General features: G+C 35.9%; 2 protein-coding genes across 3 annotated transcripts in view; one reads left to right on the top strand and one right to left on the bottom strand.

Annotated features, from left to right (window-relative positions):
* LOC145669061 (uncharacterized) overlaps window positions 1-21,804 on the top strand; it is a 47,785-nt gene extending 25,981 nt beyond the window's left edge. The window contains exons 2-5 of the mRNA XM_081737421.1: window positions 69-432; window positions 6,073-6,233; window positions 10,928-11,053; window positions 21,664-21,804. Of these exons, the coding sequence (XP_081593547.1) occupies window positions 69-432; window positions 6,073-6,233; window positions 10,928-11,053; window positions 21,664-21,801 (789 nt within the window). The 3' untranslated portion in view covers window positions 21,802-21,804. The remainder of the gene's footprint in view (window positions 1-68; window positions 433-6,072; window positions 6,234-10,927; window positions 11,054-21,663) is intronic.
* LOC145668129 (atrial natriuretic peptide receptor 1) overlaps window positions 1-26,769 on the bottom strand; it is a 2,711,550-nt gene that overhangs the window by 2,033,983 nt on the left and 650,798 nt on the right. The gene's annotated exons all lie outside the window — the stretch shown is intronic.

Here is a 26,769-nt window from a genome sequence, read left to right as displayed (position 1 = left end):
CCTTGACTTTAATGTTGTATAGAATTCATTATTATTATTATTATTATTATTTTAAATTTTATTTTCAGGTTTTGTCGAGATTATTTTGCAGGAGGACGACGACGAGGCGAAGTGAAAGACATGGGCGGACATCGGAGAATGAGGATGAAAGAGCGAGTTCTTCAAGATCTAACACTCGCGAAATGGGTGACCTTGCAAGTTCAGAGGGATCGTTAATGGTCCTATATGATGGACCTTACCCTGTCAATCGACCTATCAGAGGTGAGAAGACGACTGTTCTCCTCGGATATTTCCGTGAGAGAATTCTGCAAGTAATTGACCCATATCCTGATGAATATGGAAGGGAGGACAACGAAATTCAGCAGCCGCTTCCACCTCCTTTTCCGATAGGATTAGCTGCCAGGAGGCAGCAGTTTCGAGATAAAATCATGGGTAAGTATGAATAAATCATGCACCACCGGATCACTTGGGTCACTTAAGTAACGCGTTCTGTCCGGGTCTCAGAGCCAATCTGCCCTGGATACCCAAATACTCCTGGTGCCTAGGCGACCGAGGAGCAGTCAAAAAATTCCCGGAATATTGTAGTTTTGGTATTTGTGAAGCAATCTCAAAGAATCGTGTACATCACAGTCCTTGGGTTGTCCCTAATTATGAATTCGACAAGGGTGAACAGGTTCATAGTAGCCAGTGTACGAGTAACGTAGCTGAATGGAAGAGTGTGTGTCTGATCAGTTAGCACAATGTCACACATAGATCGAGCAACGCACTAACGTCAAATTCGTGCGTATATTGGGGTTAATCTGCTTCAGAGCCTTAAAAACAGTTTGGCTTTTCCCAAAGCTAAAAAAGAACCTTTTCCGTTTCGCTAATATAGAAGAGATCAAAACGAACTTCCGAATAGACCTATATCAAAACAGGCGTTTCGTCGATGTTTACAGCAAACGCAGAAGCAGTGGAACAAGCTTATGTGTGTTCCAAAAGTGAAAAGCCAATTTTGAAATCGGTTAAGTGAATGTATACTTATATAAAGGTAATAAAGAGCCTCACACAATTGCAGAAACTTCTTGATTGCTTCTGGTATTAGATTTGCAGAATTTTATAGTTGATTGCTGATGTTCACGGATTGAGCACGAATATTGCAAATGTCACATCTTGTTTACTCATTTTCTCGTACATAATTCTTGAACATAGCCTATACAATATATTCAAACAAATTTGGTCTCAGTGTTACCTTTTATATTCTAAACGGCAAGTTTTACAGGTCGATTAAACTTTGACGATCTCTCATACGAGAAATATGAAACTTATGTTTTCTGTGATTCTGACGCGTTTGTACTATGATAATTCTTGTAGTTATCTTTCAGTGGAAAACTTGAGACACAAAGACGCAAACAAAAAGCAAGTGAGAAAATTATATTTTCCGGAAAGACAATAACATATAAGATAATCGTGTTTTGTTCGAATTACATTAGTAGCCTTATAGATAGTCTATGTATGGCGAAGTTTCGTCTCTGGATCACTTCAGGTAATGGGTCTGGTGGGTAATAGGTCTGACTGTCTCTGAGTCTTCCGGTTCACGGGTCACAAACTTCCTGGCTCATTCCATCACTGGTTGAAAGAGGAGACATAAGTAATTTTCTGTAGTATTTTTCAGGATTGCCAAAATATTAGAGGAGTAAAAATAAAGCATAATCAATTTTTCGCTTTGTGTTGTTGTATCATATTATTAAAGTCATTTGTGTTTATTTCAAGATGAAAAATGAAAATTAGGGGACAAAAGTGCTATACTAAGTTCATTTTGTCATTTTTAGGTCAATTAAGTTAGTAATCATCTAGATGGTTTAATGTTTGGCCCCAAGTTAAATAATTTTAGTTGTTCATTACATAACCTTTTAAGGTATGCAGACGACTGCTGTCATAAAATTTCATTAGATTTATATATATACAAGAACCACTAGCGTGCGCAGGACATTGGGAATGTGGGTGCCAGATCTAAAGTACCACCATATGGAATGTCGTCCTTCCCCCTCCGCTAAGAAAAGATAGCGTCATTGCACCCGACGCTGCGTCGGCGACGCACGGCACACATGCAGACGGGAAATAATTTACACGTAATCTCTTCTCAGTTTGTAATAATTCTACATAAAAAAAGTTTGTCTAATGGGGGTGCCAAGACACCCATGGCACCCACATTGCGCACGCCTATGACAAGAACTTACATGTAAAATCATACACCTGACAACACTGGTATATGCCTAACTAACTCCACTTATAAATAAGGAAATTAGTTCGCAATCTTGCCGGTGGCTTAGTGTATGGTGGATCAATGGTCGAACGTTCACTTTTGCTATTAGGACTCCCTGGTCCAGGCCCGCAACCAGAGGGGTCTAGGGGGCCTGGCCCACTAAACTTTTCGTGGCCCCTCCAGACCTTAACACAAAATGCTATTATTAATACAAAAAACCACACAATTGAGCTATTTGTAAAAGAATTTTTAATGACTTGCCCCCCCTAACATATTCATGTCCCCCCAAACCTCTGTAACTGGTTGCAGGCCTGCCTTGGTCGCGTCCGTGAATGTAGTTTGTATTCTTCCTTTTACTATACTAAAAAGAATTTTTGTAATTAAATTGCCAAACTTCAAAGTAAAATCATTTACCCTTCATTTTATAAGTTGATATACATTTCCTTAGATTAAATTACAAAATTTGCTGTTTCTTTTTTCTTTTTCTTTTCTTTTTTACAAATTTACAGTAAAGTATGATATTTATATTGATAAAAATGTAATTTTGCACCATTTCATATTAGTAATTTTACTTTATAGGTGTAAATTGATTTACATATAGAGGAGTAGCAAACAGATTGCACCGTTTTTTGTAAATTTACCTATGAATTTTTTTTTACAGTGTGTCACATTATTATTCCACTAATCTAGGGTTGCCAACTGTCCGGTTTTTCACCGGCCTGGCCGGAAATATTGCTATTATCTTGATTAAAGCAGGTGACCGGTACAAACATCTCACCTGTCCCTTTATGACCTTTTTTTTTTTCAGATTTGTATCTAGTTCGAAGCAATTTCATCTAGTTCAAAGTATAGGCTTGAAAAGTAACTTTCATTCTGTAAATTCAAAACTGTCACCTTTCACCATCTATGAACGATTTAATACGTTTTCTTCATCAGTTTAGATAATTTTAAAGAGATGACAGGAACTGAATCAAGGGAAATTTAAAATTTACTTGTGAGGAATTTCATACATTTATTGAGAGTGAAAAAGGACTTAAAGCAATTTCCTGTAATTGAAGTTTAAAGAATAAATTTCATTTTCCAAATCCAAAATTGTCACTTAGGGATTAATATACTTTTGTTCATGTGTTTCGATAATTTTAAAGAAGTGCCCGTTACTGGTAAATACCATGTAAAATGATCAATGCCGATTTCAGTTTCTCATTTATAGCACAATGTATATATTAAGCTTATTAGTGAATGTACTAAGGATATACAGGTACTAATACACATTTGTTCATGATAGTACATTTCCTTCCCATGGATGGGTCCGAACAGAGGTACTCCACACTTAGGCTTATATCGTAGGGGTTTTGAGGGGTGCCGGTTTTTTTTTCTTTTCCATAGTTGGCAACCCAACACCAATTTCCTCCCCAATAATCATTCACTTTCATTAAAACTCTTTGCTAAGCTTCTTCCAACCTTTTCAAATGTTCTTAAGTTGAAGGTAATGAAGAAAATCAAAGAGGTAGAAAGAAAGCCAGATGTTATCTATAAAATCCAATTAACCCTAGGAAGTCAAAGATTTTTTTTTTTTGTCTCAAGTAGGTCCAAGGGAAGGGGGGCTCCTCGAACCCACAGTATAACATACTATAACTCACATAACGCCATCTAACAAGAAATGAATATAGAATAAGTATTCAGAACTTACTCGTGCTGATATGCTGTTTCCTACCATAAGAACACAATCCTTTTTAAATACAAACGAAACAATCTAACTTCAGGAAATATACTTGTAGAAAATATGTCACATGGAAGTCCAAGGTGGGGGTTCGATGAGCCCACTACTTTGAAATAATTTTTAACTTACAAGTTACTAAATAAAAATACACATTAATTATGTGGATTTTCAAGACTTACGACGGTTTTTTATTTTCAAGAGATACAAACGAGTGGGTTTGAGAAGCCTCCTTCCCCTCTTGGACTTCCTAGGGTTAAATAGCTGCTGATATATGAGACTAGATAATTTGGGGTAATCTCGATATGCTAAGCATCAGACAGCTTCAATTTATCTGCATCGAAACGATTGCACACACTGCAATACTTTATATATATACGTCATCCTCATTACCATACTACTTCCGTACCTAAAATGTAATTGAAATGTGTTCAATATTCCGCAAACGCTACAGGTACGCAATGTCGAGTTTCTTTAAACTTTCTTTGAGAGTTCCGACGTAGAAATAAGAAGGTTTTAAAATAATGCTGCAATAGAGGTATAGATGTAAGTGGCATATGTAAGTCATACATTACATTTTTTTTTTTAAATAATACTCTTTCGAAGTCTTAGAAAATGATTCTATTGTATCTTTTGGTGGCCTCTAGCTCTAGCAAATGATAATCCTTGAGCTTTCTGTGTAGTCATTGGTGGATGCCGGTTTTAGAAGCTGTACATCTTATCATATTCAGCCATTTCCGACTTCAGCTGAAACGGCGTTCAATTCAGCTTTTATCAGCGTAAGAAAAAGTTATCCAACGTAAATCTGTGATGGTGAGACCAAATCTCATGGCGTCAAATTTCAGTATTTGTTTCAGAAACTCCTTCTCTTGCTTTTCTATGAAAATTGGAAAACCCCTGAATTTCTTATTAATGAAACTACCTACTTTGATAATCCTTACTCGTAACGTATTCCTAGGCACATCAAATCCTCTAGCTGCAGTTGTTAGTGGCACTTCGTTTCGAGGAGACTCAACGGTACTTCATATTTCTTAATGATCAACTGCACTGAACAGTTTTACATTGATAATTACGTATCGTTCTGCTGCAATTATAAATGTAGAACAATGATAAGTTCATTTGAATCCTTTAGCTTTGATGCTAATGTAATACACTGTACGAATTGCAAATTTGTAGAAGTGTCAGAACTATCCAACATTGACTGTCGTGAATACCCCGTTACGACCTGACCACTGTTAGTTAAACATATCCTTATATAGAACCAATAAAACAGCAACAACCACACGCCATACTCTAGCCTTTAGAGCACTAACTTTCATATGGCAGGCGCATTATTTCTTCATTTCTCTCTTATCAAACAAGTGAACGCTTCGCTTAGCTACGTGAAACTGTATTTTACATGACACCTACCTTATAGACAGGTATTTGGACGCGAAATTTAGTGTCTTAGAATCGCATCTATTGATAAAAATTTGTAGTCAGTAGGAAATCTACAAATTTCAGAAAAATGCTCGGAATGAAATTTCTGAAGCAAGTCATATTTTCGATTAAAAAAAAAAAAACTATTTCTTTGCATTTATTTTTCTATGTAGGGTGCTTGCATAATAAGTAGGTCCCCGAGATACAAGGACTTAAAATAGAGAACGCCCTATGCAAATTTATACCTAGGTAGTTATGCACTTATAATAATAATAATAATAATAATAATAATAATAATAATAATAATAATAATAATAATAATAATAATAATAATAATAATAATAATAATAATAATAATAATAATTATTATTATTATTATTATTATTATTATTATTATTATTATTATTATTATTATTATTATTATTTTGCTAATTATCAGAATTAATTAACAGACCAACACTCACCAAAGGTGAGTGACAGAGAGTAGGTTATTGAGTACTGATGACTAATAAAATTGAACAACGGTGGAAGAACTTTAGAAAAAGTCTTCAGCCACAATGGCAAACCATAAATCTAACACAGAATTATTATTATTATTATTATTATTATTATTATTATTATTCAAGTACTGCAAGATGATCTATGTTCTTTACATATATTTACTGTTTTTTCTATCTTCTACTTTACATAGAGACCTCCAGAAGCATGAACAGGCTGGAGAAGGAGGAGAAGAGGATATCATCTCTCCTTACTGTGAGGTATAGGCAACTCGAGGATGAGAGGGAGAAAAACAAGCCTTTTTTCATCAGGACAGCAGGAGGCCATAGGCGGTGGATCAAGACAAAATATCAAGTAAGTTTAAATTTTATTCTTTCTCAGACTTTTCAAGGTAAAAAAAAATAATAATAATAATAACGGGCCGTATTAAATACATAATGGGAACTCAGTGGTAAATGTTAGGAATCATTGGTTCAATCCAAGGCCTTGAGAGTTTGTGATGGATGAGATTGTGATCATCGGTTCTCTCGGTTCCTCACACACTTCCATGTCAACCAATTCTTGCGTAGGTAATAATTCAATTTCATTGGGTGCACTGAAATTGCGCAAACTTTCACTCCCTTATGTGTTGACACAAATAAAACCTTAATGAGCAGGCAACAAAATTGGAAATTGCGCAAAAAGTTATGTGTACAACGTTGCCATCATTACCATCAACATTTCGACTAATAGAAACAGTCACCAAAATGCAAGTCGTTTTAGGAAAAAAAAAAATACAAACTAATGGGTGACAATAACATTATATATATGCACGGGTAGCGTTAGAGAGGGGGCGGAGGAACATGTCCCAGTCTATATTTTTTTCTGTATCATATCTAACTGTAAGATTTCCTGTAAGATTAAAGCTGTAAGAAAATAGTTGTTGGAAGCAAATGGTTGCCATCATTACCATCAACATTTCGACTAATAGAAACAGTCACCAAAATGCAAGTCGTTTTAGGAAAAAAAAAAAATACAAACTAATGGGTGACAATAACATTATATATATGCACGGGTAGCGTTAGAGAGGGGGCGGAGGAACATGTCCCAGTCTATATTTTTTTCTGTATCATATCTAACTGTAAGATTTCCTGTAAGATTAAAGCTGTAAGAAAATAGTTGTTGGAAGCAAATGGTTAATGGACAACTGTAAATGAAATAAACACATAAAATAAACATAAAATCAATATTTCTAGAAGTTCCCTTTAAATATCGTGGACGGGCTTTCGACCAATCAGAGATAAGGATTTGTTTACATTTTCCAGTTTTGACCAATCACAATCAACCATTTGTTTACATATTTCAGGTGTGTCTAACACGTATGTTAGTAACTGTCCTTTCACCATTCTATAAATAATCCTTATACAGGGCCGGATCCAGGATTGTCTGAGGGGGGTGCACCAATAATTCCTTAAATAACCAATCACACTGAAACTCTTCAAAGTGACATGTAACAATATTCCGACCCCTGACAACGCTCATTCATAGAACGGGGGGCGAGTATGTTAAAGGGGTCGCAAGTGTTATGTAGGAAAAATGTTCTCTCTTCCTGGTTTCCGCTTTCTTCCTTACTTGAGAAATGTTAAATTGTTTTGCTTGGTGAATCCTTTTTATTCAACTTTTAGAAAATCGACTTAAACTATTGCTTTAGCAAAAGCTCTGCTTTTTTTTAAGCACTAAACGGAAACGTGATGGCAGAAAGTTTCGGAAAGTGTTGCTATTTTCACAGCTAGTTTCTCATTTTAGACAGTGTATATTTACAACGAATGGGAATGAACGTACACCGGTGCACCCCCACCCCCTAAATCCGGACCTGTCCTATATTTGCATTTGCATTTTTGTTACCGTTCTTTATATTTGCTGATGCTGATCCTTATATTTGCATTTGCATCTTATTGTTAGTTAAAGATCAGCAGAAGTCAAAAAGAGCGAGTTCGCCATGAGGAAATACGGTGAGTTTAGGAATTCGCGGATAAACCATGAAAAGGCACATACGACCATTTTAAAAGCTGTAGTATTTAAATACCAGAGATTCAAGCTGTAAACGTAAAATGTTCTGTAAATATATATTTTGCTTTGCAAATATTTGAATGCAATACAAGTATATTTCACAAAGGAAAGGCGTTTATACATTTTATTTCGGTGCAAAATTTCACACAATTTCCTGAATTCTGTTGTTGGCAACGTCGCAATTTCAGCACTTTCTGCTTCTCGTTAGTAAGTCATAGATTACAAATATTGTCAGCTATCCTTAGAAAAATTTGCGCAATGGCGTTGCTTCGGTATAAATTGTTACAGGGATGAGTGGTTAGTGTGCTGTTTGCGGATATAATAAGACAATAATGTAACAAGCCAATGAGAAACGAGAATAACAACGAACAAATCAGGATCAAAATATCAGAATGCGTTGTAAATCTTAGAATGCAATACAAGTATATCTCACAAAGGAATGGCGTTTATACAGAGTGGGGCAAACGAAAGTGTCCCGGACGAGTGGATACGATTGGAAGTGAATATATGCATGGAATCATACCACTTGACGTGCACACCATGTGTACGCACACCACCGGCTCAAATCTTAGTGCGGGCTATGTCAGTGTCAGTTGAACAGTGCATAGGTGAAGATGGTAATCACAGTGTAGCAGAGGATGTTTGTTGTGAACAGTTACGTAAAAACAAATTCGTGGAAATTGTGTGGTCAGTTGTTTGCTCATGAATTTAATGGTGTCAAAGTGTCAGTAGAGTGCAATGAAACGATTAGTAAAAAAAATGGCAACAGAAGGATCTGTTTTGAACACGGCAAAAAACACTCCGAAACGTGTCCGAACACCTGAAATTGTGGTCATGTTTATTCATGTGGTCATTGAAGAGATGAATGGTAGTCATTTTCAACATCTGCTATAAGCAGGTTAGCAAACTATTTGCTTTCCTTTGCTGTGTTTCTTTGTATCCTTGAACTTTGTCCTCCGAGCCATTTTTATTCGCCCCATCCTGTACATTTTATTTCGGTGCAAAATTTCACACAATTTCCTCAATTCTGTTGTTCGCAATGTCGCAGTAGAAATTTGCGCAATTTCAGCACTTTCTGCTCCTCGTTAATAAGTCATATATTACAGAGATTATCAACGATCTAATTCTTAGAAAATTTGCGCAATGTCGTTGCACCGCTTCCATCAATTATTTGTCTTCTTTTAGCCGAAAGAGCATAAGCGTGGGTCGTGAAATTTTATTTATTCATTTCACTAACAAGGTACATTCGTGAAGTGTTCCCTCGGGATTCGTGTAAAATTGATTCAAATGCAGAGTTCTTCGCGGCCTAATGTGTATTGAACTAATTTTAGCGGCCCATACCGTAATTGGCATATTTATGGGCCTTCATATATCCCGAATTCAATAATACACTATTATAACGCTCGGGCACAAAATTGCTTTTACTTTCTTTAAATCTAACTGGACATAAATGCAAAACAAACTGTTACTGCTTCCCTGACACATGTTACTCACTTCGGCCGCCATCTTGGATCTGCTATGTTGGATTCAAGTTTCGGTTTTTGAAATGGAAATAGGTGGAAGAGATACATCAAATTCACGTACAATTTTCTCAGAAATTCACTCGTGTAGTGAAATTTACCGTAGTTTGTATCATTTGGAAGGTATTGTATGTTAAATTTCTCCAGGCACTTTGGGAATAGACATTGCAGATTAATATCAGTTACGCTTACGTTTTTTTATGTTGACAAATCAAAATAATTTCTAACTGAAAAAATACTGTAGGTATAAACAAACTCTTTACAACATTGGATGTCATAATCTTATTACATGTCTGTGAGTGATTGTTATTATTTCCATGTTAACTATAAAATGAAGCATTGTATTGCAGTCAAAAAGCCTAACGTAAATCCAGATATGACCAGATTTGGGTGAAAACCTGCCATTTCCGTCTATATGTATATACGTTCAGAGAATATTTCGTCAATAATAAATCATGTAAAAGATTACATATACGAAAGTTAAGTTCAACCCGATCGCCAGAGCTAATGAAGTAAATCTATCTCCATTATAAATGGAAATTATATGGAAGAATGAGAGACAAAGAGAAACACTAAATCGATATTGACAAAGTATCGAAACATGATTGATAGGCATGTTGGAGGCGTTCCTGCATAAGGGATTCAAGTTCGATGATGGTCATTTCCGACATATTTCATATTTAAGATCTCTATTTGAATCTCCTTTCAGGGTTTGAAAAGTTCATGGAAAGATATTGTGAATAACTCATATGTTTTTTTAAAAAACTTTTCCATGTATTTAAATAGAGCGTACGCTCAAACGTTGTCTCTTGTTTGCATACCTTTGGTAATTGGATTTCAGTTATTTGTGCTCTGAACGTTCCATATATAAATTACAGTAGAGTCACGAAAAATCAGCCTAATGTGGAAAGAAGGGTGGCCGAATTTGTGAAAATGCCGGGTTATCGGGAATGGGGTTAAAAGAGAATAAATAGGATACGAGTGTTTCCTCAGAAAATACACTACTGTACTTGTATATGTTTATTGCTGGAGAATACTACAGAGAATAAACTGCCCAATTATCCTTTAACAAAGGAAAAGTATGTGCTTTATGAATGCATAAAGCCCTTACTATACATGAAAATTAAAATTAATGATTACCTGATAAGACAGGAAAATACGCGGCAATGACACTGAACGAGTCTGCGCGTGGGTATTTTTTCGCCCTGCCAGGATGTGGCCGGGTTTTAGGGACTCAACTGTATTAAAAATATGTCGAAATGTGTAAAGTATGTACATATCATAAAGTTCAAATTACCGAAATATCGATTAGAAAAAATCGAACTATAGATTAGAAATGTTTTGTGCAAGTGCGTAGTGTACAAGCGTCACTTCCTTTGAGTTAATAATAGGCGTACATCAAAGTAACTATAAGAATAATTTAAGAATAATGTAGAATATTAAGGATAATATTTTCTCGTTTCATGTATGCGTGTATAGACAGACCTTGAACATAGCATTGACCGTCTCCATATGGTACAGGAGAGGCTGGTAGAAGATATAATTAAAAAGAAGAAGGAACTGCAGGGGTCTCAAATGCAGTTATTTTCTTTTATGCCGTTCCAGGTACGTGTATTTGATTTTGAATTTTATTACACTCATTAATTAATTGCTTATTACAGTCGTTTTCAACTAGCAGATGTATCAGCTGGAAGCACTATTTTATAATCTGAGAGGTGTCCTGCATTTTCGCATGGTGCAATTTCACACGATGCTTATTGTCGAGCAATTTCGCATGGTTCTGTTTATCGGATTAATCATTCTGCAGATATTGTGCTTTTTACACGGTCTACCTTTCAATCTTGTGATTCATCCTCAATAGGCTTTCACTCTAAGGGGAAGGAGAACACAAACAAATATGAACTAAGTGAGAAAAGAAAAAGAACAAACACAAGTTAAAATAAATAGGAACAATTTCAATTAATACTAGAGCTGGAGAGCTTAGGAAATGTTTCTTTCACAAAAAGAATAATAAAGAAAATAACCGGAAACTAAAATAACTATGAACAAGATACACAACAACAACAACAACAACAACAGAAACAAAAATAGCAAACAAAAATTATGGTAAAGAAAAAGAGTACAACAATAACATAAACAATGGGAAATTGAAATAAATAAGAGAAAAATAATAACAAAAACTATTGCAAATTGAAATAGACGAAAACGAAAAGAATAGCTAACAAAAATAAATAAGAACATAGAAAGAATAATCGATAAAATAATTAGTAACAGAAGATAGAATAATCCTAAATTAAAATAAAGATTAAAATTAACAGCACATCAGAGAATTGTCAGGAAGTTTAAAAATGTCCCTGCTCCAGAGCATAGAAAAGCACTGTGACTTGTACAACATAGAACATTAGCTCCATACTCCAAAGCGACTCTAAGAAGAACCTTGTCATTTCGTTATTTTTACAGTGAGCGGCATTTCGTGAAGGCTTCATACTTCTGTAAATCGTCAATCAATTTTGTACAATTCATAGCTCATTGTTCCAGCTTTTGGGGATATTCAAGCTTCTCAAGCAGTTTTTAAAAGTTTCCGCCATATCCGAGCTTCTCCAGGACTAATTGCAATCATTCGTAAGCTGATTTTCTACTCTTCTCCAGATTGCTATCCAAGCCCTGTCTCGCAAAACTATGAAAACTAGACGTCGCATCTGCTTTAAACGTGCCGTCAAGAAACGATTGCTCGTTCTTCCTCAGTGTGCACAGTAAACTAAGAACAGGGAAAGAAAAGAAAAGGAAATAAATTCAATAATCGGACTGATGAAAGAAAGAAATAATAATTTTGCTTGCTTGCAAGACTTATGAGGAGATATATTAAGCAATAAGTGATAGAATGTTTTGTGAAAAATTAGTGCACTTGTCTCTAATTAACTCTTGTAAGTGTATGCTATATTTAATATTAAAATATTTATGAATTCCTTTACCCAATCAATACACAGGTTTAATACACATACTATATAAATAAAAAAATAATGCAATGAAATAAAAATTATCACACAAAAACTAACTACACACAGATATTATACTCAAACATAATGCACAAACAATAAAATACTATTATTGGCCAATTGATTAAAAAAATACTGTCGACACTTTTAATTATCTCAATGATTCCTTCTTTTAAAATAATGTTTCTTCATAGCTATGGACCCCATCTGCGCACGATGCTCAGATAGGTACCCAGATAGGTACCTTTGAAAACAATTTTACTGGAGTGTCTTGACTTGTTTACATTATTTGCGGAATTATTAATATATTTCGTGATAAGAAGATATACACTTATTTGTCTACAACTTGCTTAAAATAGCACGACTTTGGAAATTCCTTAGCAATGGTTGCTTTTAATAATAATAATAATAATAATAATAATAATAATAATAATAATAATAATAATTCACGATTTACAATAAAATGATATCGAGCTTGCTTGATGCTTTAGCACCAATTTCCTTAGCACAACCTATACAAAAAATTGGAATCTGAACAACTATATTTTTAAGTTAGATTAAGATTTTATCAAGATTGAAGTTATACGATATACAGACATCTTACACGCAATTTATATACGTATATAAAAAATAAAAATAAAATTACTCACACTTGATATTGATAAATATTAAGTTACATATTAATGATGGCAATGACACCTTCCAGAATTTTAATATTTACAAATGACAAATTTAAATAAATGCACAATTAGATATTTAACTCAGGTATGCGGATTTTACCAGTAAAATAATAAAAAATTCATTGTAGTAATTCAAGAATTGAATCCATAATTTCTAAAGCAAATAAATTAATTTTAGAAATGCAATAAAGGTTACATTATTTCTCTATATTTTTTTTTAAATAATGTTCTTAAAATTTACGGATAGTTCCGTATAGATAAACAATGTTCCGAAGTTTTTAGAAAAAAAGTAGGTATCGAGAAGATCACGAATCCCGGAAATTGGCCTCTGTTTTTCCTCAATAAAGAAAATATTAAAACTATTCATCCTACCTTATGAAGACTTTCCTCTTCCACTTAATATCCACACTTATATGAAAGCTGCACTTTACTTTCCGGAGTACCACAGTGGTTCCTAGTGTCCATGTCCAAGTCTTGCGGTAGCGTCTCCCGCTCAGTTTCCTGGGTTCAAATCCCGGAAAGGAAGTCCTCGTCTGGATGGAAGTCCTCGTCTCCCTGGAGCGTCTAGCTCTCCTTCTGGTAGGGCATCTGTCTCGGTTGACGGGCCTCGAACTCGTGTCTATGTCCCTCTCTATTATCATGGTGTTAGGATGCAGCGATACTTGTACTTGTAAGTGTTTAGCCATTGGCACGTACATCTTCATTTAAAATAGCACAGTTTTTATTAAGCACGAGAGCATCACAAACTTTTGCCTATTCCTCTTTTACTGATAGCATAGTGCTAAACTTTTTCGATGCACGCAGCTCACAGTCACTAAAATTATTTAGTTCACCGAATAAAATGAAGCGTCACAATTAAATCCTGATAATAAAGCGATAACCATAATAACGTATTAAATATTTACAAGAGAAAAATCGATAACGACCGTAATTATGGACGAAGTGTGGGCACTGAGCCGGCAGCTAACCCGGTTTTAGCCTGCCATGTTTATAGTATAAAAATACTTAAAAAAAATATAAGTTCGTCCGAGTATCTAGGTATGACGTGGCGTAATGTAGATGTTCTCGGTACAAAAAACGATCTTGGAGTACCTTTCTTCCGCTGAGGCGTTTTCCGAAGTTTTTGTTTTAAAAATAGACGCTTCTTGCTTCTCTTTGTCAAATTTGAATTTTTGGTTCTGATTCGCTGTCGTGAGTCCGTGACACCATTTTCCAAAAAATCGGCTAGTGGCGTGGCTTGGCCTTCTAGAATCGTTTTCTTGCTAGTACGTGATTTTGGTGAACTTCATGTGCACTTGCGAGGATGTAAGATAAACATTTTTGGTTCCTGGCTGTCTGCTGCGTACGATTCACAAGATTTGTATACTTATATCCTGAGAAATTCTGGCTGCACTAACAATAGCAGTGCATTAGCGATGACTCGGGAGGCGCAGTCTTGGGAAGTAACGTAACGCAAGTAACGCGTTACTTGTAACGCGTTACTTTTTAAGTAACGTTTCCTAGTAACGCGTTACATTTTTTCCAAAGTAACTGTAACGGTAACGCGTTACAAATTTTTAAGTAACGTACCTAGTTTGCGTTACTTTTTCGCGTTACATTTCGGATGAGTAACTACAATATATGTATATTTTTTTTCGGAAACAAATGTTTCTTTCCTGTAAGTGAATTTCTCAGAATGGAACAAGGGAGCATGAACGATGTCAGTGACCGACAATTCCTGCACTGTTCGCCTTTTCCCGTTTCGCCTTATGACCTCTAGCAATGAAATTAGCATGTAAAACCTGTTATCACTTTTCATCTTAATGCAAGGCGGAACGGGAAATCTCGATGTGCATTTTCCCGTTTCGCCTTACGAACTTTACGTTGGTAGGCTTGCAAATACATTCATAGATACAATTTGATTTGTTTATTTACATAACAAAATATAATACCACTTGCTGCTTTTGAAAGATGAGGACAGCCTCAGGGAAATCACGTGTACTGATTTCAAGCACCTGGAAGATTTTGTCTTAGATTTTGACAGCTCCAAATCAATACATTCAGTGAGTGAACTACGATTGCAATGGTACTGGTAGTCTATTTTACTTTGAATGGTGTTGTTTTTATAAAGATGGAGAACGAAAATATTTTATCGTTCGAACATTTACTTTTTGTTAAAAGCTGAAGATGATGGTGAACAGCAGTGGCGTATTTAGGGGTGGGGCTTCCGGGCTTAAGCCCCCCGAAATCTTACTTACTATAGTAAAGTATATAAAATATCTTGCAGAATTTTCACATTTTCAGGCAAAGCCCCACCGAAACAAAATCGTAAGTACGCCACTGCTGAACAGAATTTAAAAGTAAAGTGGTGCCCCGGCGGGAAATATTTATCAACAATTAGGGTGCCATAATGAACGACATTCAGTAAGGATTTAATTAAATAAACGGTGTTCTGATGAGCAGGCCTACTTTATTGATATAATGTTGATGGTATGTAATATTGGGTTTCTTTTAGATCAGTTTGCATATCCTCAAGTCCCGTTGATTATAGAGTTTGGAACAACTAGCTTTAAAAAGCATGTATCGATTTTAGAGTTATTGGCAATTTTGATTCACCCCCAGTTCATGTGTTCTCATTTCGTCAGTTGTAGTGTAATGTTTCTCTATATTCTGTATTTTTAATTTTACATAGCAACATTGTTATTATTATATAATTAGTTTAGCTGAATAATAATAAGCAACCATTTTTTCTAACGCATAGGGATGGGCACGAGTCAAGCTAAAACTCTTCTCGAATCCAAGTAGTTTCGAGTCGAGTCAAAGGTTATATTCTCGAGTCGAGTTCCGAACCGATTCACTGTTTTTGGCGTCGAGTTTCGAGTCGAGTCGAGTTTGATAAGTGGCTCGCTCGTTTTAACTCGTTTTGAAATCATGGGCTGATTACACTGGAAAGTGAAAGCCATGAGAAATGTAAGCTAAGCAGTAATATTGAATACTTATAGTGTTGCTCACGAGAGGGGACACTGCTCGCATCTCGTCTCGTCTCGATAGCGAGACTACAAGAGATTTTTTTATAACAAGCTTAGCTAGGCTTGGCTTAACTAAGCCGATGGCTCGAGCCGGCTTGCTTGGGGTGAACCATCGGCTCGAGCTGGCTTGGTTGAGATAAGCCATCTGCTCGGTTCGACTCAACTGAGCGAAGGGCTCTAGCCGACTCGGTTGGGTGAGTTGTTGGCTCAGCTCACTTCTCGGTTTGAGTCGATAATGAATGAGCTGTGAGCCGATCTGCTCAAGTCGTTGACAATTCTAAACCTGGGCCGAGCAGTTTTGAAGATATTTGGCCAGTGCCCTATAACTTTTAACAACATTTGGCTCGAGCCCGAATACTCAACCTAGACCCTCAACCCAAATTCAGAAGCTCGTGAACAATATCCTTTACTCCTAGACTTCACGACTACCGAGGTTGGCAATCAACTACTTTTTTAGTATTCATATATAAACCGCCTATCTTTCATGTTTATACACAGTGTTGTTGTTATAATAATAATAATAATAATAATAATAATAATAATAATAATAATAATAATAATAGAAGAAGAAGAAAAAGAAGTTGTAGTAGTAGTAGTACCATTGATAATTATATTGTCTATGTAAAATACTTGAAGAGAGTACTCAAAACTATACACTAGATTTGACTCGACTCGACTCGAAACTCGACCCGAATTCGAGTCGAGTTGGAGGAATTTTTTCAACCCGAGTTCTCGGGTCGAGCTCAAAGATGTCTGTTTCTAGTCGAATCGAGTTTCAAAGAAAACTTGCTCAAATTCACTCGTGCCCATCCCTACGAGTAACGCAGTATGGCATTTTAGTCAATGTTACATTACATTAAAATGTTCATATAGTTGTCAAGTAAAAATTTGTACTTGCATTTATATAAATCGATTCAGAACGTGCAATAATAATAATAATAATAATAATAATAATAATAATAATAATAATAATAATAATAATAATAATAATAATAGCGGTAGTAATAGCAGTAGGGAAAACTGAAGTAATAAGATTTTTTCCACATATTCAAAGTTTCGGACCTAAAAGTAACGCGTAAGTAACGCGTTACTTTCGAAGTAACAGTTACTTTTTTGAGGCAAGTAACGCGTTACTAACGCGTTACATTTTAAGAGAAAGTAAAGTAACTTGTAACGCGTTACATTTTTACAAGTAACTTACCCAACACTGGGGAGGCGCTATTCTGGGTGGTGTTTGAGGTCGTACTGGTAAAAGCTAAAGAGTGTGGGCTGCCTTCTTAATAATTCTTTTCTTTTTTTTAACCACAAAGAAAATTCTCTACCTGTGAAAAATAAAGGATTCGCTTTGCAGAAGAAATGAAACAAAATAAAATATGCTTCTTGAGTTTTTAAATTAACTGAATTTAAATATTTATTTTACTCTAAATACATGAACTAGTTAATCATGTGTGTGCAAGTAATTGTCATAGTGGGTCAATAAAAGACTTGACTCACCGCCAATGGTGAACCACGACCCACTATGACTCACTCCGACTCACCAACAGCCATGACCCCCTCTGATGCGCCACCCTCCAAAACCAATCGTCATCAACTCTGACCCATGATCTACGCCCACCTTACCACTAAAGAGTTTACACATGTAGTTTTTTAAAAAAAAGTGTGAAATTATCTTTAAACGGAGTTTGAATTTCTACGGTTAATCGCTCAAACGCCGCTCTATTACAATACCAGTGGATCTGACCTTTACGATAGGAAATGGTAAAGTGTTAGTCCTATTCCATATTACGATGCATTTCAATTTAATCATCATATACAAATATAATTATTTCCTTACATAATGAATTACATATATACTTTTCAGTGGAAAATAGGATGAAATTTGAGAATCTCAAATCAAGGCAAAGAGACCAACGTAAAGAAAAAGAATATTCCATTTAATAAAGCATAGGCATATAACCAGTGGATCAGAGTGGGTCATGGTGAGTTGTAGTGGGTCACGTCCTGTTGACACACCCACATATCTTAAACTCACTCTATCTCTGCTCGGGGCTGGCAGCATACACTCTGCGTTATTGCTGGTGATAGTCATTTTTTATATGAAACTCCTTAACAACTATAGTGCTTACAAAATGTCTTGAGCCGTGGCAAAAGTGCGAACTAAAGCTCACACCTACGCGTTGAGCCAATAAGGGTTCAGCTGTTGCTAAGTGAGAGAGCTTTAGCGAAAGAGAGTAGAATTCCTTCAGACTATAGCAGCGCCTGGAAGACTAGATGTCAAGTCAATATGGTATATCTTTAAAGCACTATGTTCTCCAGTCCATGGCATTCGAATAATAATTCGACAAGTATTTGGATAACGAATAAAATTGTTCGAATATTAGCTTATTCGCATATTCGAATAACAGAAGAAAAAATATTCCAATAATTTTAAAAGTGCTAGTGCACTCTAAAAATGACACATACAGAGTTGTACGAGGACACGCTTCCACTCAAAACTATACCTCTCCCAAATAGTTGCGTGCGTTCTTTCTAATGCATTCTGTAAAATCAGTGATAAAGTGCTTATCTCTGATGCATGTGTTATTTGGTTCGATTGTGTACTATGTGAGTTTGTGGTGGACAACACCGTATCCGTGGATTTTCTCATGGTCCTTCTGTTTCCGCCCACATTAATTTTCCACAAATTATGTCATAATAATCGTTTTTTAATTATAATCTGTCTCCGTTAGCTTATAGGGCATAGGTGTGGAATATAACTAAATAACTAAATATAACTAAATAACTAAATAATTTCACTCAATATTTTTAAATAAAAAATTGGTTTCACCTAATAGGAAGTTCAAAACAGAATTGACCACCCAATTCTCTTTTTAGATCAAGAAGCCCACCTCTGTAGTAGAGCTCTCACCGCTGGCGCGTCGAGTCGCTGGTTGATCCCAGTTCCCGCCAATCGGACTTCGTGGTGGACATGTTCCATATGTATTGGTTTTCTCCCGTTTCCTCCCATTTTCATCATCCCACCATATCATCACCGTGTGTACCCGCGTATAATTGCCAGGTTCGATTCCCGGTGGGGACAAAACTCGGTCGGAAAGGCGTAAGAGCTTTCTCAGACCAGCCATCCTGTGAGAGAAGTTTTCCTTAGTTTTTCTCATTCACACGAGGGAAATACCGGGATGATACCTAAGTTACAGGTCTCAAGCTAGTTGTTTCCTTCCCCATTTCTGTCTTCCCCGGATAGTGTGTTCACCGACGAAAGTTATCCCTCATACGTGACGGACTTAAGGTCATAGATGCCACTTACGCCCAGAAATATGTACGAAAAAATAAATTAAGAATAACTGTATCAATCAATCAATCATCATCACCGCTCCCTCAACCTCGGTGGGTAAATGTGGAACGTTAAAGTTTTTAAAAAAAAAAAAAAAAACTATATACGGAAAGCTTTCTAAGGCCGAGAAAACATTTTTCGTGGCATCGGTATTCGGCATTGCCTTGAAGCTATAGCATATGCGGCTACTGGGCTTCAGACACCGCATTCAAGTTTCCTAAGATACACGCTCTCTTGGATAGAATTTGAACAACTTGTACTTTGTTGAGAGCTCGAACCGAGTACAGCTGCAATCCAGAGTAACAGCACAGAATAGCAACGATGAACCTTTAAAGGCTCTGGAATACTTTAGGAGCATCAACAGAGAATTTTAGTAGGACGAACGCGTAAGTTCTGAAATGTTTTTCAACATTGTACAGCAGTCGTCACGACGAGTGTTAACCCATTCTCCCAACACTGTTTCACAATACATACGTACGAAAACTTAGCATGAAAAAGGGCCATTACGTAACGTTCCCAATATCGGTTGATTTTCGGCTATTTGATAACACTCACTGTTAAAGGGAGACGTGGGACAAGACCTAAAAGTCATTTTGCGGCACAAGGCCTAAACGGTACAAGACCTAAAAATCATTTAGCGGCACAAGACTTAAAGAGCACTAGACCCAAAAACTCTTGTGGCGCTACCATCGTGTCCATGCCAAGAATACTGTCAAGCTCTTAGTCAATGTTTTAGATATATTTACAGTTACATATTACAGATCCAAATTCTAGCTGAGGTTTTACAAGTAATTTGTATAAATACAAATTATATCGTTCTGAAATTTAAAAAGAAATTAAAGATAATGCCTATTGTTCCTTCTTGCTCTTTGCATGATAGCATTTACATGGTGACAATATTTTTAACTACCTATCAAATGTGATTTTCAAATCTTTCATAATGTCCGTTTTTTCTATTTTCCACACCATTCTGCAGCAAATACTTGTCATACACATTATTAACTACTCATTACTCGTTATTATTATTAATAATAGTTTTAGTATTACTAATATAGCTGTTAGCGTTCTAATTAACTAATTTCATAATAGTATTGTGGCAACTACTTACTAACGAAATATTTTGTCTAATATTTAAGTCTGTAGTTTGAAGCTGGGTTGCCCACAGAAGTTAATGGGTTATAACATAACTCATAGTACATTGAAATTTTAGGAATCTTTGAAAAGCAACTTAATTGAAATTAATGAGAAATTTAAAATAAATGTAATTAATACAAGAACATCACGTTTTAATCAAGTCCGCAACCATGGTTGGGGAAGGGGTATATTGAGATACGAACCATTGAAATAGTTTAAAAGTTAGTTTTTTCTTTCTGAATTTTACGTCCTTATACAACGTCTGATTACGAAGGAGGGATCCGACTTTTATATGATTGCTAAATTGAACTGAACGCAAATAAAATAAACTGAAATGAACATTAAATACATACTGTATGTAGGAAAACGATGTATACATTAAAAGTGCTGTAAATTTAGAATTGAAAGGACAATTTTATTCAGTATAATTACTACATCGAATGCATAAGCGAAAAAATAAATAAATGACGCTGGACTACAAATGTGATATAACACACAATACACAAACCAATACATAGTCATTTAACGATGTAGCCAGCAAGTTATTCTGGAGGGGGGTCATGAATTTTTCAGGGGGGAAGGCTTTTTACAAACTAAAAACAAACCAAACTTTTCTTTCAAGATTATGAAACCATCAATAACACATACAAATATACAAATTGCAAAAGTAAATACATACATACATACATATTATTATTATTATTTCAGATATGCTACATTTTTGAGACGTTGTGTAAGTGATACGTCTTACCGGATCATTTTATAGCACGTGAAGTTAAAATCACAGGCTATGTCATGGGCGGGAATTGATAGATTAACACACAAATCAAATTCCTGTCTTCCCTAATGGGGGGTCATTCTGTTTTATGTTTATTAAATTTATTTAATAATTACAGCAAATTAAAAATGTTTATTAAAAAACCATTAGACCATCTGAACATGTTAATAATTAAAACATGCTAATTAATCATCCACTTTGTATTCTCGTTTGATTAACTGGATGAAGCATAATCGTGGGACATGAAACTTAAAGATTTAATTTAATTTAATTTCACTTTATTTACAGCCTGCTCCACCATTAGTAGTTGAACAGTCTAGAGACAACTTGATCTTAGCTGAAGACGGTCCAGTTTCTCCTTCCACCTCCAGTTCGTCCTTCGGATTCAAAGTTTCGGAGGACTCTCCTCATTGTTCCCACAACTAACATCATTGCAGATTAGGTAAGTACGTGTAAATTCTAAAAAATGGATGTAGTTGATTGTCATTTTTAATGACAATAAGTTAGAATTAAAAGATGCAGGCGATCGCATTGGAACTTTCTCTCTCAAATTCCTTGAACGAAATAATGTTATGCTTCAGTTTTTAATGAAATATTTTCTTTTGAAATAGAACAAAATTTTAAAGCGTTTTCGGCAAAAGTTTGCCCGAAAAAAAATCCCCCAAAAGTAAACTATCCTTCGTGGATTTTTTTAAAAATAAGAAATGACTTATCTTCGAAGATATTCATCTCGAAAAAATCATTCGAATGTATTCACCTCGGAAAGTAAACTTCCTTTTGTATTGTTTCATGAAAATGAGTTTAACCATATTATCAATTTATTAGTGAAATACTTGTTTATGAAATGCGAGCGATATCGAAAAGTCGAAAGTCATGAGAATATCCCGTGGAAACACGCCCTTACGGATCAGAGTAGAACAAAGAGAATTTGAAGAGGTCGATCATTTCAAGTATCTGGGAAGTATTTTGACAAGAGACGCTTACTGCACCAAAGAGATCAGGTCAAGAATTGCCATAGGTAAAAAATCATTCAACAAGAAAAGATCACTGTTAACTAGCAGGCTCAATATTAGACTTAAGAAGAAGTTGGTCAAGTGTTATATATGGAGCATTGGACTGTATGGTTCAGAGACTTGGACATTACGGAAGTTAGAGAGGAAATATTCAGAGAGCTTCGAAATGTGGTGTTGGAGGAAGATGGAGAAGATAAAATGGATAGGGAGAGCAACAAACGAAGGTGTTTTAAAACGGATAGGAGAGAAGAGGACACTTCTAGCCACCATCCTTCGTAGAAAGGCCAATTTTTGGATTGGACACATCTTGCGAAGAAATTGTCTTCTTCACACCGCACCGCCATAGAAGGAAAGATGGAAGGGAAGTGAGGAATAGGAAGAAGAACACAGCTGATCGATGATTTGAAAGATAGGAAAAAATATTGGGAGTTAAAAGAGGAAGCTGAAGATCGACAAAAGTGGAAGAAACATTTCCAGGCCAAAATCTAAAATTGAAAAAAAAAAAATCCTTATTAATCTCACTTAATAATAATAATAATCGTCTGAGTTTTCTCGTGAAAATGATCGAATATATAAACTACGAGGGTTATCAAGAAATTAACTGACGTTTTGAAATAATAAAAAAGAAAGTGACAGAATGAAGAAACCAAATTGCATTATATACATTTGGAAGGTACACTCTTAAGTTATTTTTCCACGTAATCGCCATGCAAATTAAGGCACATATCGTGGTACCAAGTTTTCAACACCGTCGCGATAGACATTTGCCGCCTGCTATTTCAATCAATGGCTTACACCGGGACACAGTTTGGCATCACTATCAAAGTGTTGTGTAGCGAGCCGTCTTCATCGCTGGGAAGAGGTATTAGTCGGTCGGCGCCAAATCCGGGCTGTATGATGATGGATAGTTTTTGGTGGAAGATGTTCCATCAAAGAGTTCTCGGGTACGCTTGGCCGTGTGTGGACGTGCAATAACACTTTCGCGCTAAGTTTTCCGCGGTGCTTGTTGTGAATCGCGCGTCTTAATTTTCTCAGTCTTTCACAATACCTCTAATCACAGAACGCACCTCACAAGAGGCGATACTTTCTATTGCAGCGCACATTGTAACATAACACAGAAAGCACGGTAAGGGTGTCACAGTGCTCACGCTACCACAGCTCGATGCGTACTGAGTGTGGTAACGTTCTGACTCGAGTGCAGCAATAGGCCAAAACGTCTGTACTTTTTAGACAGTCTCGTATAAACTCCCTCGTAGACTTTTTAGGATAAATAAGTTACGTTGTATTGTTAGATTACTAATGAAATATATTTAGCTATGAAATATGAACAAAGTAAGCTGGATCTTTTTTGAGAAAATCGTCCTAAAAGGACTCGTCTCTCATGCTAAACTAGTCCTCGAAGATATTTCCACAAAAATGACTTATGCCACCGTATAGGGTTCTTAATAAAATATTGATATATCAAAGATAAACAAAATTGTTCAGCTATTTTCAAGAAAACTGCGTCTTTTTAATTTTCATCAATCTGTAAATTACCCTTAATTTTCAGAATACGAAGAAAATTCGAAAACCTTCATTAGAGCAGTGCTATTCAAGCTTTTTTTTTTTCTTGCGTACTCCTAGACACAGTTCCCATCCAATTGTGTACCCCTGAAGCTGTTTAAAAGAAACTAAATCGAAATGAACTTATTAAACTTAATACACATGTTTTGTTGATTAAAAAGTCGAAGAAATAGAGACCCAACGAATGGACAATCAGTGTACCAATCAAAAGACTGTTTACAAGGGAATAAACTGCACATCCGAAAAAATTAACATGAGAAATTTCAAAACATATGTGAGACATCCAGTTCTACTGAGGAGGATTTTCCCCTCATTCCCCCTGATTATTCGTACACAGAGGACAATGTTAAAAATTCAAAAACTAAAAGTAACTTTAGAACTAACCTGTTAATGAGATGACTGAGCTTGTTCCCGGGCGCCAACTCCTCGATTCTTGGTCGAATCTTCGAGAGTGCGAGAATCAGAGCTGATTCTGGATTCAGGCAATTTTTGTGCTTCGTTTCTATTGATGTTAACGCAGAGAAACCATTGGAAAGAAAAAAATTCCCTAACACTAATAATTCAATAAATATTGGACGTACGCTTATTTTAGGAATATGTGCCCCAGAAACATCCCTGGTTGAATAGCACTACACTAGAGGGTCTTTTTTTAAAAAAAAAAAAAAAAAAAAAAAACTAAAGTATAAAATTTGATGCTGATATTTTGAACGGTCTAGGCAAGTGGATATGTTTACATGGACGAACTCTGTTATATATTCAAACATATATATATATAATTTCTTTTTATAAATTTGTACTATTTGTTGCAAGACTATTAGTATGTAAAGAAAAGATAGCCAAAGGTGTCCAAACTCGCGAGCCCGACGCTCGTGAACTCGGCACTCTCGCTCAACCGGGCTCGGGCTCAATAATTGAGCGCGAGCCAGAGTGAGCGCGAACCCAATCGAGAGAAGTGAGTGCGAGCCCGAGTGAGCGCGAGCCCAATTAACAGAAGTGATCGCGAGCCCAGTTCAGAGAAATAATCGCGAGCCCAGTTGGGAGAAATGATCGTGAGCCCGAGTGAGCGTGAGCCCGATTAAGAGAAATGAGCGCGAGCGTGAATGAGCGCGAGCCCAGTTCAGAAAAGTGATCGCGAGCCCAGTTAGGAGAAGTGATCGCGAGCTCAAGTGAGCGCGAGCCCAGTTGAGGGAAATGATCGCGAGCCCAGTTGAGGGAAATGATCGCGAGCCCGAGTGAGTGCAAGCTCAGTTGAGAGAAGTGAGCGTGAGCCCGAGCGTGCGCGAGTTAAATTGAGTGCGAGCCCGCGCTCACTTAACACTCACGTGGACTCATTTGCTTTAGAGTAAAAAATATATATATATTCTTCATTCCATGTGCGGAATTGTAAAGTAAGAATAAAACAACTTTACAAAAAGAAAAAGCACACTTTTGAGGTCTGAGCTGTCATTTTATTGTCCAGAGGACTTCAAACACCTTTCGATAGAGAACCGACTTTTTTATGGTTATTATGAGAGGATGGTATTTGTCTGAGGCAGGTATTTGTTTTTGTTGTTTTAGTAACAACTTCCATGACCGAAGCGTTTTTTTTTTTTTTTTTTTTTTTTTTTGTGAGATCATAGAGTAAGGAAACTACTTAACTTTGCGAACTAGGAAATTTATTTACTAGCAACTACTGAAGCTGTGCGTTCATAGAAAAGACGAGCGAAATAATTATGTATTATTTAATTGTAGCTTCTTTAAATCCCAATAAACAAGAGTAGCTCTTAAGAATGTTGATAAATTGCACCATAATGGTTATTCAGCCCATTAATTTGTATGAGGAAACATTGTTTTAATTTTTTGAAATAACAGAATTTTAGCCTGTTAATTTTACTGACTACTTCTTCTTGAGATCTTTAAATGTACTCTATGCGAAATTTAACTACGGTATTATGTAATTTTAATATATATAAATAAAAACTAAAACAATATTACATTGAATATTTTTAAAGCAACGAACTCTTAGATAGACCAGAAAAAGAAATTAGTAAAATTGAATGATTAAAATCTCGTCTATTTAAAAGAAAAATACTTCCTCATATAAGTCAATGGGCTATTAAAAAAAGAAAGATAGCAATTCAACATTCAAAAAAATAAGACACACACACCTCCTTTCAATAAAGTCGTTTTTCGAAAGCTACCCTGAAACGATGGCGTGTCGTTTGTTACAACCAGTGTTAAAAGTGAGGGAAAACACGAGGGACGTCATCCTCCACTTCCAAAAATATCTATGGCGTCCACTTCCTAAAAAATATAGTGGGCAAAGATAGGCACAGGGGACGGCATAACGTCATGCGTTCCCCAACCTTTTCAGATCCATTTTTATCCTTGGTTACAATTCTATTTTGATGTTGTTTGACACACTATTTTCATTGCTGATTTATCAAATCTTATTACCGTGAAGATTAGCACATACCTGACAAAATAGCTAAGGGTTGAAAATAAGATGAAACACACATTAACCAATACTTTGTGTATCTAGCAGGCATATTGTTTGGAACCAAAAATGTGAGTTTTGAGACCTTGGACTTAAATTGACGGCGGAAGTGACGAAATTATTTGCCTCATCCATTAATGGTGTGCTCGGTGATTGTCTATAATATCCCACGCTAGAAGAACAACAAGGCATGTGTTGAAGAGGGCAGACTCAGACGATACAAACAGGTAGACTTGAGACCTCTATAAGTTTCAAAGAAGCCAAAATGTGGGTACCAGTGAACAAGGCGGTGACCTACAGAGCTCATTGCACTATAATACTGGCGAAGAGTAATCATGGATG

This window comes from Thermobia domestica, chromosome 13, assembly GCF_964235325.1.
Source record: "Thermobia domestica chromosome 13, izTheDome1.hap1.1, whole genome shotgun sequence".
Taxonomy (NCBI): domain Eukaryota; kingdom Metazoa; phylum Arthropoda; class Insecta; order Zygentoma; family Lepismatidae; genus Thermobia; species Thermobia domestica.
This window is presented reverse-complemented; position numbering and strand designations above follow the sequence as displayed.